Source organism: Bidens hawaiensis, unplaced genomic scaffold (genome assembly GCF_021521415.1).
Source record: "Bidens hawaiensis isolate Kalapana, Puna unplaced genomic scaffold, B.hawaiensis_p1.1 tig00026862_1, whole genome shotgun sequence".
NCBI classification, from domain to species: Eukaryota; Viridiplantae; Streptophyta; class Magnoliopsida; order Asterales; family Asteraceae; genus Bidens; species Bidens hawaiensis.
The window spans coordinates 83,204-99,723 of NW_027494332.1; the positions used below are offsets into that span (position 1 = coordinate 83,204).

Genomic DNA, 16,520 nt, shown 5'->3' on the forward strand with positions numbered 1-16,520 from the left:
GTTTACAAATATGTATATGTATATATGTGTATGTGTATATGTATGTATACTTTTGTGTTTGTGTAAAAGAAAGAATGCGATGTTGGTATGAATGGGGTGGGAGGGAGCATATATAGTGTTGAGTTGAATATATCTCATTAAATGTGGGATTATTATGTGTGTATATAATGTGTACACATATATGTATGTATAGTGAGATAGAGGGATGGGTAGCTAGAGTGGTGGTATGAGTTTGAGTTTGTGTTCATGGGGTTAAAAATAATATTATATTCCAATGATACGAATTTGTACGAACAAAGGGGATTTATTTTTACATTTGAAGTTATTTCCACATGAATATAATATTTTACAATATCTCCAAAGTAACATGCAGGAATTAAAAGTATTTTTGGAGTTGCACTTTGTCCAAGAAGCTTATCCCATGCCTTCCATACCATCCTTTTATTATCTAATCTTATATATTCAACTTGTGGGTCTCACTTTGAAACTTGGCATCTCTTTTTCTTCAAGTTCTTGAGATGCAAGATGTAATTTTTCTTGGGGTGGGGTAGGGGATTGAGGTTGAGTTGAGGGTTGACTCATAGTGCATCTCTTTTTCTTGAGAAGGGAGTGGGTTTAGATTGAGTTGAAGATTGACTTATTATGGTTATCTAATGTTAAAATGGCTTTTATGCATTACAACTAGATGAGTGGCAAGTGAGTTGTTGACCAAAATGATACTAGCATCACTTTCATATTGCACTTAAGTCTTTTTAATGAGAGCTTTTTCGGTGCTTGTCCCATTTTACTTGGTTATGCCTTTTCCTTTCTAGATAAGTCTACTATAGGCCCAACCTTAAAATTTACTTTTGCAAATTACGGGTCAAATCTTTTAAAAGAAAAACTTTACATCCGTTAATGAATCTGAGGTGATTGAACTAAAAACTTTTCATTTGCTAGTATGAGGGACTAAAACCGAGACAACTGTTTATATAAAAAATAACAAGTGAAAGTTAAATCTTATTGTTATTTTAGAATTATGGCATACAAAAACCAACAAAACATCTAGACTTAAAAAATAACATTTAAATCTTCTTCAAGAATAAATGACACATAAATACCATACTAATCAGTGGAACATGATAAAACGTAGCAGCTTACAAGAGGTTTAAGGCAGAAATATTGCAAAAACTAACTTTACCATAGCAAAACTAGACTCTTACAAATGTATTCTCCTTAAAGGTTTATCTTAGTTTTCGAAGAATTTATAGTGAAAGTTTGATTCGGATGCAAAACTCTGTTAAGAGGGGAATACCGCATTTACCTTTACGATAATCATTGAAGATTATCTTATTTTTAAATATAAATTGATTGCTTTTCATAGATAGAAGAATCTTTTTCTTATAATGGTATTTTGTATTGTGGTTTGTAAGTGGAGAAGATCTACCCCATACAATCATAGATTTAGGGTAGGAAGATGGGTATCTTGTTCTTGATCTCCACACAAATTGCAATTATTGGGTTGTACGGTACAACTTAAAAGGATGATTAGCGGTATAACCATAAAATCTTGGTCTTTGAAGCAGGAATTCCCAAGTGTCATAAAGAAGGTAGGTGTACAATATTAATATCCATTTGTGCTTGTTTTGTCCCACAACCACACACACGTATGATATTTTTCAAAAAAAGGCTGTACATGAGGTGTACACACCCGTACCCAACTTTCACTTTCAAGATTAAAACTAAGTTTAGTGTCATTTTCTATTAACACTTGTGTATTACCCGCAACTCCGATTTTGTAGTGAGTTTTGATTGATTTAGTTTCCTATATGAAATCGATGATGTTGATATTTTAGTACGGATTTTGATCGATTTAAATACAAAAAAGATTCTGATGAAGAAGAATCATCCTAAATAGGTTTAATTTGTTAGGATAATACATTAGCGATGTTTATGGTCTAGTTCAGCTGATTTTAAATAAAACTCTAGGTTGAACCGCCGTTTATGATTTAGGAAAATGACAAACCAAACTGGTTGGGTGGCTGTCCTCAATCTCTTGGTTTTTCCAGTTTAAAGTTTCGGTTTTGATGGTTATAATCGATTTTCTTTTTTACTTATTACTATGTATTAAAAGTTTTTAATGATAAAGATGGTATTATTATTATTATTATTATACATGTCATACCTAGATATTTTACAAATGCTAATAATTATATCTATATCATATATAATATGTATAATATGAGATTCTTAAATTTTAAGAGGTGTTATTATTGTTGCATATTGTATAATCGGTAATGCATAAAATTTTGAAAATATAGGGGTAGCATGGTCTTTTAATCACGCGTACACGGTTAAACATTATGCATTCAAAAATAGTTACAATAATGGTCCTTCAACTTCAAATCAATTTTTGTTAACTATTAAATAGTTACATATTTAACCCTTATTCTAAATCAACTACCCCCATGACTTTTTAACGACCATAATATTTTCACACATCAATATTTTTCCAAAAAAAAAAATTACACAATAAAAACGAGCATTTTATCCTCTTTAAAACGAGTATGGCATTGTTATACTTTATAAAATTTTTAAAAATTACATGTTATGTATGGGCAACGGGGCATGTCAGGCGGACTCGGGTCATGGGACATACCAGATTAGGTTTGGAACGGGTTGATATAAAAAAGGGGTTAATTTGGTCCGTGCTAAGTTAGTATGGGTTCAGGTCGAAAGGGTTAGGTCAGAACAGGTTTTGTGTTACAACGATGTAATGCATCAATTACATGTACGATGACGCGTTATGCGTTCACCACAACGGGATTGCACATGCACAAGCGTTTTGTGACGCACTTACCGACACCGATTACGCGCCTGGTGTCTCATTGTGTGCATACCATCGTCGGGTTACACACGTACCGTTGCAAGTTCGCACATGCTAACACTGGGGTTACGTGTTAGATGCTGGATTTGTGTGCGCATCCCCGTCGCATCACGTGGGCTCCCATCTAGTTAATAATAAAGGCCAGATGGTCAGTATAAGCTTCAAATCAAATTCAACCGTTGACTCACTAAGCAACAAAAAACCCGAATCATGAACAGAAACGCTTGGGACTTAAATTGGTCAAACCGTTCGACTTGCTTCGGTACATTTAACCAGCTTATAGCAAGTCACAATCGGGAGGGTGTACTTTAAAACCATTTATGGTTCGTTACATATATGGATTGGCTTTATGTGGTTCGAAGTTCGAACCATGTGTACATCAAATCACCAGGTTGTGATGAAAGGTGTGGTGAGAGGGACCCTTTGGGCTCACGAGATACATAAAATTGGCGAGTAAATGAAATCCAGCCTAATGATTCATCCCCTCATGCAGCTGGTCGGTTCAAATCCTACATCAACAGATCATATATCCACATTAACCATCATCCTGACTGAGACTTTTCACAAGTGTTAAACCAATTCATACATTTTTGCCTTTTTATATTTGGTTTATCTTTTTATGGTATAGTATTATGTAACATTATTCTAGAACTAAGTTCTATCATTGGATACAAGTAAACTTCTTGTAGAATAAATGAAGTGTAGATCACGGATTCATGAATTTTTTTATTGGTTTTTATTTTTCGGTTTTTGTATGACTATAAACCAGGTTTAAAGATTTACAAGGTTCGGGTCGCTGAAGAAATTGTATTATAATTTATATATAATTTTACATAAAATAATACAGTAGCATCGTTGTTTTCATGTAATTTGAATTTAGTTGTCGTATAAACCTCTTTTAACCAATAATTTGTTTAACTTTAAAATTATTTTCATTCTTTTTATATATTATTAGTTTTTGCCTAAATCAAAATAAATAAAAAGACATATATAACTCACGAAAATACACATACGAACCTTAGAAAGTTATACATATGTACCACATACGTGGTAACTATATGACATTAATGTTTCTAAGATATCCCAGTTGTTTACCTTATATAGTTTATTTCTTAGGGGTGTGTTTGGTGTTTGGTATAGAGTATACAAATGAATAGAATGAATTATTACAATTTGATTGTTTTGTTTGATTACCATGTAGGAATAAAATGAATTATCAGTTTGTGTTTTTTGATAGACATGAAAATATGAAGGAATAAAATAAAATTGGTGGTGAGTAGCAATGGCAGTGGTGGCAGTAGTGGTAGGTGAAGGTGGCCGGCAGCCATTGGTTGGCGGTTGCGGGTGGAAGTGGTGGTGGTGGCAGGGAGCAGTGTTGGGTGATGTACGGTGGCAGGGAGCAGTCGTCGCAGTGAAGGTGATGTACGGTGAAAGAGGAGAGGGGGAGGGGGTTGAATGTTATGAATTTGCAGTGTTTAGTAGAGTTGTTCACGAGCCGAGCCGAACTGAGCGAAGGCTTGCTCGTTGCTTGGCTCGTTTACAACCGAACCGAACCAAACGGCTGAAATTCGAACCGAACGAAAACGAAACGAGCCAAAATCGAACCGAGCATTTTACGATCGAACATCGAGCATTTCGAGCAATTTTTATTTCTTTTTCACTTTAAAATTTTCAATAAGAAACAAGTTTGAAGGCTGTAAATAATATATTTTTAAACAAATTAGTAGTTTTTAGACAAACGTATAATAGGTTGTAAATTTTTAGGAGAAAGAAGTTTGAAGTGAGATATAATGAACATCCAAACAAACTTTCAATATTCTAAAAACTTGAATCGAACTAATAAAACTATAAAATTGACGGAATAGGAAAATTTTTAAGGTTTATTGGATTTTAATAATCCCTATTTACTATTATTAGCCGATAATAATCCCTATTCATTTTATCACTGCTGGCGGTCCCAAATTTAAAAAAAGTTGGCCCCCAATGGCCCCCCGTTAAAAATGACTTAGCGGCGTCATACTTTTTTCCGAATTTCAAACTAATGTTTTAGGGTTTTTGATTGGAAGGAGGATACGAGTCGATTGATGTAAAGCTTCGTTCGAAATGGTGTTACAAAACGACGAAACAATGCTTCAATTCGGTTGTTTGAACTTACAATTAACAAAAATCAAGTCCTTATGTAAGTTCAAGCAAATTTTTCGAGCAAATTCCAAGCGAGCGGCGAGCGAGTTCAAGCGTCGAGCGGTTTGGACGGCCCTAGTGTTTAGGGAATAAAATGGATCAGGTAATATGTGATTTGGAGTATTCATTCCATTAATCAAACACTCTCTTTCATTCATTATGAATGATCAATTTCATTTCGTCTTTTATTCTTGCATATCAAACAATATCTAACTATTAAGATTAACGCTTTTATTTAATTATTTTGTTGTTAGTGTATCCATACACAATAAAGAAAGCCTTCTTTTTTAATAATTATTAACTACTGAAATTTTCAACAAATTAAATACTACATACAAACATTCATGATTTGTTCTTCTTTACGTACAAATTATGAAAGATTACTCAAAACAACTCAAGATGAAAGCTCAACATTGAAGTACAAGGGTCTAGCCATAAGAGTTTATAAATCATATAGAATTCATTCAAACTAAACACAACAACGGATCGACAAATTAATGCATACTTGGAATATATCAACCATTTGGTTACTGGAAGATATAAAAACTCATAAAAAGTTATTTACGAGTTAAGTCAAAAATTACACATGACTAGAGGCTCAAGGTTATACACAATTCACACGCGTTTAAACTCGACTCATATATAGAAGCATCAACCTAATTTAAGAATTACATTCGACTAAAGGTTCACGCTCATTTATTAAATAGGTTTTTTAATTCAAGATTAAACGTAACCCATACTTGTTTAAGCTCGACTCAACTCGCTTTTTTATAACAAAAAGGTTGGAATAATTGTGACAAAATCTAAATGTTTTCACATTATCCCAAATGAAGGATGAACATATTATATTGTTGGAGACTTGGAGAGAATAAGTTATGATCATGTGTGTTGCAGAACAGGTTCCCTAGTTATAATTTGAGGTATGATGATTAGTTGGCAGCTTCTGCATCCATATATCAAATATTATATATTAAATAAAATATCAAATATTAATTACGGCCATACCCCTTTTTCTACAAATATTAATAGTAAGGCGTAAGCAAATCTAACTTCCAACAACAAATCGTTCGATGGAAAGTTCATTTGTGTTCATTCGTTTAGTTAATAAATGCGCATGTCAAAAGAATCGCATTCGGTTAAATTAATGAACGGACATGAAAAGGGCCGTGGTCGTTTAATTGTTCGTAACCGTCCGTTTGGTTATGCTACTATATGTCCGTCCGGGTTACGTTCGTCTATTAAATATTTACCATTACTATTTTATAAATTTTTTTTCTTACCCTTAATTCCATTTCAACCGTATGCATATTGCTTCTCTTTCCCTTATCGACTCATTGGTAAATGCTAAAAGATTTGTGGACTTTGAATTCCGAGACATTATTTTTGATATTATTATGTTTATGATTCCTTTGTTAAGTGTTTTTTGCAATGTATGTGGTATACTTATGAAAATTTGGGTGATTTTGTGTTTGATTTAATGGTTATTATTCTCGAATTTATATTTAACCGTTTATGTTTGTTTGTCCATTAGTGTCCGGTTATCCGTTTGTGTTCGTTATTGTCAATTAGTGTCCCTTTACATAATTAACAAGCGAACATAAACAAGCTAAATGCCTTAACGAGCGAACACGAATTTTCGTTCAATAGAGTGTTTATGAACCGTCCATTAATGTTCGTATATCTTAACAGAAGAACACGAACAAGATCTCGGTTAATGATAACGGACATCATTTTTCACTTCCACTTTGATCTCACTAAACGATAACTAATCAACGGTTGGCATTTAAGTATCTGCACGTGTGTATCTGCCCAGGAACTGTTTGTTCTAGTTGTCATGCCATACCATGTCTTGCTGATTTTTTAGGATGATGCTATTAATATTATTTTAGTTCATTTTAATTTTTAAGATATATATTTATTAGACATCTTTGCAATGGGTTTGTCAACTTAAGGAATTTGATGTGGGGAGACGTTGCAAACGTGAAAGAGAGCTGTCAGTGTACTACAAATGCGGTGGACGGGTGCATGTTAGAAGTCACCGACTATGGGTGCTCTTAAATAGAGCAACCACAAATAGCGTTTTTAATAGAGTGGTGGTAGCTAGTTTTATTCTCAAGCAACTCTACATTATCAGCACCGTATTTAATCTCATTTTCTCACTCACAAAAGAGTTTGTAGAAGTTTGCGATTCCAAACGCTTTGCTCCGCCTCTCCTTCATGTGGCCACTTGCAATGGTAGACATCGGTTTGCTGGTTTTGTTTGCAATCCTAACGGTGACCATATCAGTACCATTAGAGATGTTGTGAGTTTGTTTTTAAAACGGATTCCAATTACTAATTACTTGTTTCTCTCTTAAATATCAAGAGTGATCGAATTAACAACCTATATGAAAGAAAATAGTGGCTTTAACACAACGTCAATAACAATTTTTAGCCGTGTTTCATGTTGTCCTTCGGGTCAATTTTATTAAATCCAGGGGTTTAATCGACTTTCAATAACCTATTTTGCATATTAAAAAAAAATTAAAATAAATTATGGGTTCGCTTGACCGGAATCTCATCTAAATGGTTGTGCCCCTAAATATAAATATCAACCGATCGAAAAAATTTGATAGAATGCATCATATTTCCAAGTAATTAAAATCATATCTAGCTTTATCATCAAGTAATATGTGGAAATCAAAGTCACTTTTCCTCCATTCCTACTTTTATTCATTCTATGCACAAGCTCTTTTAGCAGGAGATGAAAGCTGTTGGAATTTTGATTTAGAAATCTTCGCACTCTTTTCTTGTTGGTACGGATAAACCAACGCCAGTTCTCTCACACGACACAAGATCATCTTGGGTAAAGGCCGCCATGACTGGCTTCGCCTATGTCCATCCTGCAATAACATGTTTTCACTTCAGAGACGAGTCAAATGTTTTGAAACTTAGAAGTCAACTACTCAATTGCTTACCTTATACACAAACAGACACATATACACATACTGACATACACATATAGGAGAGCGTTTATTTTAGAACCAATAATATGCTGAGATTTCCGAAATCTTGTACTAGTTACTATATATATTGACTAGAGTGCATGTAGATTTCAATATTTTTAAGATTTATTTTTAAATATATAAAATTGGTAAGTCTTTTATCTAAATGCATATATGCACACGCACTGTATGCGCATTTATATGCATATATGTGCATTTTTTTATATATGCGGATTTTTTTATTTACCACTCAGAAGAGGTAAATAAACATTTTCTCCAATTTTACCTTTTTCGTTGAAACAAAATGTACACGTCTTATGAGGTTAACTTCTTTACATCTAAAATGTGTGTGTGTGTGTGTGTCACATATAATGCATTAAGGATTTATAAGATACTAAAACGAACTTAAAAGTGCTAAAGTGGGTCAAACAAGCCTTTCTTGACCCGCACTCAAAAGGAGCCCGTTTCGGCTCCAACCCGTTTTCACCACCAACCCACAGCAGGATTTCAAACATATATAAAAGTCAGTTACAAATTTTTAATAACATAAAGAAAAAATGATCAGAACTTTGGGATGATCTTGGTTTTAAAAAGATAAAAATTAGAACTTTCTAATCTATCATGTGCCTAAAAAGCCACTAAACATTGATTTATATTTTGTACTAGTTGTGTAGGCTAAAAGTAAACATAAGAATCAAATTTCACCTATAATCATTTTAATATGCAATAGGACTAACCTCAATTCTACTCTCTTTTGGTGCACTTGCTTTCAAAAGATTTCGCCATTTGTCCTGTCGAAATATATCAAAATGACAAAAACGGAGAACTGTTAATAAAAGACCCTCTGGTAAATTGTAATTACATAAAATGTAAAATGTTGATATGAGTTCATGATAGAAAAAAAAAGTACCTTTAAATCTACAGACGTTCGATGATCCGATGATGAAAAAAGGGATTTCTTGATATGCGTCCATTTTCCGACCCCGAATAGGGAAACACCATCTAACAACTTCTTTACTTCTGTAACCGTCCACACTCTATGAAGCTTCCTCGGATTGCCACCTGTCATAGTTCTCGTCATCGTCTCAGAATCATCTTCGGGCCCACTTGAATAACTATCAATGTGATTTTCAATCTGCAAAAAGAAAAACTTTACTTCAAAAGGAAAAGATTTAAAGTGTGCTGAATATTAGCTTCACAAAGAAAATATTATACCCCATATTACAACATTAAGAATAATAATAATAATAATAATAATAATAATCAAAGCTTTTTAAAGAAAAGCAGAGTGAAAATTTACTTACTTTAGCTGGTGACTCATTTTTCTGGCATTCGGTTGGTACATGAGGGCTAAAAGGAACTTGAATAGCTTTATCAAAAGAAATGTAAGGTTGACGTTTTTCCTTGGGTTTGACCTCAGTTTGACTTTTTACACGCCGAGCCCCTGAAAGTTTTACTTTTGACCCAGAAGAAGCTTCTCTTCTCTTCTTAAAGTTGTTTAAACTTTGAATTGATGACTCATCAATGTACCGTTTTGTAGGCTTACGCGATCGCTTGGGCGTGATTTCCCCAACACTTGTACCAAGATCTTCAACAGCTTCGGACTCGTTTTTTGAAAAGTGAGGTGGCAAAATATCTTGGTTATTTTCTTGGTCATTGAACGAGCTTGAAAAATCTTCAAATCGGTCTAAACTTTTTGGCTCGCATTTATTAGTTGATGTTCCAAATATACCGTTGCTAATTAAGTAATTCTGGTATTCGATTCCTAAGATGTTCTCGGCCAATGAATTTTGTATTCCAAAATTACCCTTCATTGGAAACTGAGAATTCCCGGCATGCAAACCTTCATTGGAAACATAGCCTATAAAAGCACCATGATCAAATCCAATATCTGTAGTAAATATTTAAAATATTGGTGGTAATATAACGTGATCATTATGAATATAATGAGAAAATAAATAATACGGTCTTGAGAAGCACCTAAAAGATAATCATCACAGGAAGAGACGTTTGTTGTTAGAAGATTTTCCACTCCAACTTCATGTGGCAAACCATCAAATGCCTATAAAATATGAGATTTTATAAATATAAAAACACAAATCTAGCTTTTAAAAGAAACCAATTACATATTAATATTCATATTAATGAAAATAAAGGCATACATTAAGAATTGTCGTATCTACCCCTTCCATGTTTCGATTCAAATTCGGGACACCTACATAACAGACAAAATGCATAATTGATATACAACTTGTTACAAGATTGGCATCAACAATATTCCATTTGTAAGAAATTGGTAAAAAATAATTATAAGTTTAAAAGTACTATATCCAATTTAGTTTTGCTTTAGAAACTATTAGGTATCCAAAGGAGTAAACACGCCGCTTTTTTGGAAAACAATATGTTAAGCCGATTTTCATAGGAATCATAGATTTTCCAAGAAGATCATGAAACAGTTGTCAAATGACTAAAATACCCTTCAATAAAGACTAAACAAGAAGTTGAATGTACCTAAATTGTAGGGAGCATTTTCAGGTTTTATGCATTTCCCGGGGTTATTTTCGTCATAACACCATGCACCACTTACAGAAACTAGGTCAGACCGCGGTTCTACAAGAAGACGGTCAACATCACTTGCTTCCTCCCCTAAAGAATGATAAAAAGAGTCTTCTTCAACCTATAAAAAAATTATTAACACATAATCAGAAAAATAATATATAATTATTAACAAAACGATACGGGTCTTTGTTAGTATCTCAGTAACAAATTCTGCAAGTATATTATTGCTCTTTAAATCTTATATATTTGTTTGCCTTGTGAAGTTGGAAATTAATATTATATGTTGACCTTTGATTCCATATTAATATAGAAATCACATATAGATTGTCATCCAATCGACTAATCCTCATTAAAACTACATCACTTGACAATGAGCAGAACTTCATCCAGTAAATTAACATTAAAATACGTTTATAGTATCTCGACAGTTAATGCATGATCTCACAAATATATTTCAAGAATCGCATGCACACACGACACAAAATCAACAAAAATTACAAAAATGTGAATAACTAAAGTGAAGTTCCCAACTTCCCACTATAACTAACTGTAATTACCATGGTTGTAAAAATCACGCCAAGGCGCTGATTAATCCTCGATTATTTTCAAATTGGGACCGATTTGATGGAATTTCACCAAATTGGTCCAAGTAATCCATAATCTCAATCGGTCAAAATGAGCCCAAATTGGTCAAAAAAAACCGGTTAAATTGGTCAAAATTCGGTCAAAACGAGTCAAATTTCGGTTAAAACTGGTCAAAATTAAAAAATTATATATTATTCCAATCCGATTAATCCCAAGTCAGTAGCCCAAGGCGCCTAGCAAGTTCTATAACACTTAACAAATACTACAACACTAGTAATTACATCGAAAATGCACAAAAAAAGTTTCAAACAGAAATCCATCATTAAAACCCTAGAACTAAATCATAATTCACAACATTACCAAACAAAAGTCCATTGCTTCAAGAATCTCACGACGCTAGAACTACAACATGAAAGCCACATAGAAATGCTCCTAAAAGTGATAAATCATCAAAATATGAAGTAAATGACATTAATTTCAAGTATCTCAAAAACCAAATTAAAGTGTCAAAACCATTTATTTCAACAACTAAATGTATACACTAACAAAAATCATCATTTAATTTCAACTAATGCTTAGCAAACATAACTCAATTATCATAAATTTACCAAACAAAATCCAATATTTTCAAGAATCTCATCATACAAAACCCACATAGAAAATGCTCCTATAAAAGTAATAAATCATCAATATTTGAAGTAAATAACATTAATTTCAAGAATCTAACCATACTAAAATACCCACAACATAAAAAACCAGATCAAAGTGTCAAAACCAACAATTAAACGTATACAGTAACAAAAACCATAACATTGCCCTAAAACTCTTCGAACTAATGCTTATCAATTGTAGAGTAATTGAATAAAAAGTGACCTGATTATTATTATTCATGAGTACGATTGACGGAAGTGAAGTGACAACAAAAGATTGAATTGCTGGTTCATAGGATTGGAAATTGATGACACAAAGGAGGATCAATGTGGAAAAAGGTATTATTATTATTGGACGGAATCGAAATGTTTTCTAGCAAGTTAGAATGGAATTTGGGTTTGGAATCCGACTGTGGCGACGCGTGTAAGTAAGTAATTAAGGATGAATCGAACGGACAATGACCAATTTATTATTATTTGATTGTTTTTTTCATGAATAACTTTTTAATAATCAAAAGGATTGTTGGTTTTCTGGTCTAATGGCAAATAAGAGTTAAACTGTTGTAAAATATTTTGATTGTTTTCTTATAAATAACCTTTTAGTAATCTAAATGAACTGTTTTTCACCTACAGGACATGATCCATCATTCCATCGCCACTTAAAAAGGCAAAACCTTATGTGACCCGGTTTAACTATGCTAAAAATCGGGTGGCTAGCAAAGGAGGATGAAGCCCTGACGGTTCTACATTGGTTTTCGTTTCAGTTTTATTTAAAATTCATCGTTTGAGATCAGGTAAGATTAACGTTAATAAATTTTTTTATTTAGAGTAATCTACAACTTATTATTTTGATTGTTTTTTTATCGTAGAGTTTTAGTAATCAAACTGACCCAGTTGACTTTCTGATTCAATGGCAATGTGGTTTTCTACATAGGTGGGTTTCCTTCGAACGGACCGGTTTAACGATCTTAAAATATTTTGTTAATAAATGCATCAATTTGGATGAAAGATATTGGGTAAGGTAAATTATTTTGTGTGGAAGACTGAGATTTATCGGATCCCAACAAAGGAGGCATTGATGTATCGAGAGATGGATTTAGGCATATCTCGAGTTAGCGAATCATATGTTGATTAAATGACCTACGTCTCACCGGATTTTGAACCATGTATGTGTATGGCTAAATTAGCTTTTAACCGGAGAGTGCTTGATTGGTTAGAGAAATGTAGGAGTTTGTGCAATGGATAAAGAGAAAGGGAAGTATTCTCGACAACCATTTGGAATCTTTGGAAATATAGGAACGATGCGATTTTTAATAATAGGCGGACTCATGTCGTTACGATCTTGAAGAGGATCAGTGAGGAAGCCGTCTTTTGTTTCAAAAATGGTTCTAATATTTTCTCTTATAATGTTGTAGTTTGTTATATTCCTTCTTGTTTTGTTTGTTTGGGTTATGATGATTTGATCCTAAGTTTTGGGATTAATCATTTGTGCCTTGTATATAAACACATCCCTTAAGAAAACAAGACATGAGTAATGTTTAAGTAAAGAAACAAACACAGTAATTGTGATAATCACATTAATTGTTGTACTTATTGTTTTAAATGTGATACATATGATAGTTATTTAAGAACTCTTATTCTCTCTCCCCCACTACTTCAGTATTATCTAATGTGTACAAGTGTTTATGTGTTTTTTGCGTCTTTGTAGTTAGTATTGACTTTGCATTGAACGTACCCTAAAATATATACGAAGGTTATCGTAAAAAGATTTTTTTAGACGTTGAAGATTTAGCAGCATATTTCATTAAATGAAATCCTTTTGACTTGGTTTTATGGGCAAGATTATAAAATGTGTTCCAACTGTAAGAGAAAATCGTTGGGATACTTTATTCTTTCCAAGCATCCACATTTTTAATGCTATTAAATTTATGTGAGTCTTGTTAGATATATTTTTTAAGTGTGTTTGTAACATATTAATCCACATTATTGTAATCAATAGTGTGCAATTTATGAGAACTCTACGTCAACAAATGTAAATGGGGTTACTCCCCTTACATGTTCAAGGGATGGAGTCCCTCACGGTTTGTGGTAACCTTAATAACAATGTACTAAACATTGCAATTTTGATATAGTGTTATGAACTTATGATTGAGTTTAAATTTTAATGCATAAATTTATAGTGGTGTGTCAAACATATGTCACAGACGTCCACCTTTATAGGTTTAATACATTGTAATAATGTGACAACACGGATCCTATATTCCAGTTTCCATCCATGTCAAACTATTATGCAACTTATCATTTCAACTTTTTCAAGCTTTTGAGTTGTACGTTTATAACATTACAAGTTGTTATGTATATGGATTATTACAACGTGTTCAATTTGTTTATGTATACTTATTACGCTCCCAAATCAACCTTTTCAAATTTTTGAGTTGTACGTATAATATTACAACTTGTTTAAACATTTTTAATATATGGATTGTTACAACTTGTTCAATCTATTTATATGTAAAAACTATTATACTTCCAAATCAAAGCAACAACCAACGAGATCAAAACATTTCTATTTGTTTGCACTCGGCTACTACAACTACGATCTACGTAAGCCATTTCCATCCTTCCTCTCCCCTCTACCGTCTGCTCGCTTATGCTTTGGCAATCACATGGCCTTTATGGGTCTCATGGTCAACCGTTAGTTAGGACCTTCTGTATATAACTCAACATTTATCATAGTTGATACCCACCACTTGTCAAGCTATAAATCCTTTTGTCAAGCTAAAAATTACTAATGGCGTGTTTGTTTCACAAAACGGAATGAAATTGGAATTGGAATTTGCATATAATTTGGGATTTGAAGGAATTGGATTTGAAATCTGAACCTTCCAATATGAATTGAAATTTGAAGGAATTTAAATCCAATTTCATTATTGATGTGTTCGTTTGACAAATTAATTAGAATCAGGTTTTTTTTTAAATGAGGATAACGGCGGAAACATTTTAGTTTTTTTAGATTTTTTGTTCTTTGTTTATATTTCGCATTATGATTTTTTTTAATTCTATTAGGGGTTTTCTATTAAGATAAAAAAACCCCTCAAAAAAAATTCAAAAATATAAAAAAAATTCATAACTCAAAATATAAATCAAAAACAAAAAAAGTAAAAAAAAACTAAAATGTTTTATTCGTTGTTCTCGTTAAAAAAACTCGAGAAAAGATTCCAACCAATTCACTTGAAATCCTCTCCATATTTTGGAAGGATTTAGAATCACTCTATTTGGAGGAATTGAATTCCAATTCCAGTTCATTGACATCCGAACGCACCAAAATGGAATTAAGATTCCAATTCCAACGAAACGAACACGCCATATCATGGGATTTTAATTCTAATTCCTTTGAATTCCCACGAATTCTTTGAAAAGAGCACGCCCTAACATACACTTTAATAAGTGATCTTTACAATCTTAGGTTGCGTTTGGTATGTAAAAATGGAGGACAGAATGGAATCATTTATTGTGAGGGAATGGAGAAAAGTGTGTGTTGGTTGACCAAATGAATGGAATGACTCATTACCTAGTCCATTCCATTCTCTCTAAAACACACCAATTTCATTCCATCCATACCCCATGTTTTTTTTTCCATTCCATTTCCTCTTTCACCCTACATCACCTTCACCACCCTTCCACCACCATCAACACCCACCACCACCACCAACCACCATCAACACCCATGCACCACCACCACCAACCACCACTATCATCGCCACCACCAACCACCACCATTGCTGTCCACCGCCGTCGTTACCGCCACCAACCGTCCCCATCAGTGCCAGGCGCCCACCACCACCACCTCCCGCCGCCACCATCAACCGTCGCCCCCGCCCCTCACCACCACCACCACCCCCCACCCACTACCCATCGTCACCGCTTACCACCACCGTCGCCCACCACCACCACTATCACCACCGCTTGCCACCTCCATCGTTATCGCCATCACCCACCCCCAAACCACCTCCGACCACTATTATCTCACGTCGCCCACCACCACCAACTACCATCACCGCCCGCCAATGTCACGACCGCCACCTACCTCCAGTCACCACTGCCACTCACTACCATTTTAATTTTATTTTTTCTTTTTTTCCTACCTACCAACAACACAAAGTAATCATTAATTTCATTCTCATATGGTAACCAAACATCTCATTGAAATGGTAATAACCCCATTTCATTCATTTGTCCATTCCATTACCACGTTCATTCTATTTCGCCATCCAATCCATTACCTCATACCAAAAAACCCTTACAATTTTACATTCAAGATCAAAATTGAAGCGCCCAAAAGAAGCAAAAGAATAAGCGACTTATGAACTATCATCATAAACATTAATAAACACCCATTTGTGTTTATAATCACAAATCACTACAATCTTAGTGAGATGTATGATAACCCGTGTCATCGTAATGGAACATATTGACGGTCACCGTCAGGTTAGCCAGACACTTTACTAATCATCACAAGAAGACGCGATCACTAACATAGCTACAGTGAATGGTTACAATGATTTTTTAATAAACAAATCAATAGTATAATAAAATGCATTTTATTAATATAATCATGTTATTGCAATGAATTATTAAAAAGACATTTTAAAAATAAAAAATAATATATTCACTCCGCAGTTTGTACTTTGAGTA

General features: G+C 33.5%; 1 protein-coding gene across 2 annotated transcripts; it reads right to left on the bottom strand.

Annotated features, from left to right (window-relative positions):
* Positions 1-7,673: 7,673 nt before the first annotated feature.
* LOC143574229 (uncharacterized) lies at positions 7,674-10,728 on the bottom strand. 2 transcript variants are annotated; one of them, XM_077058900.1, is made up of 7 exons: positions 10,543-10,728; positions 10,194-10,246; positions 10,012-10,093; positions 9,336-9,892; positions 8,942-9,166; positions 8,769-8,822; positions 7,674-7,929 (listed from the first exon to the last, which is right to left on the bottom strand). In XM_077058900.1, the coding sequence occupies exons 2-7, from the start codon at positions 10,221-10,223 to the stop codon at positions 7,765-7,767; spliced, it is 1,113 nt and encodes a 370-aa protein (XP_076915015.1). In that variant the 5' UTR covers positions 10,224-10,246; positions 10,543-10,728; the 3' UTR covers positions 7,674-7,764. The 2 variants fall into 2 exon arrangements, with proteins under 2 accessions (XP_076915015.1, XP_076915013.1); XM_077058898.1 differs by having other exon boundaries at positions 9,336-9,922.
* Positions 10,729-16,520: the final 5,792 nt, after the last annotated feature.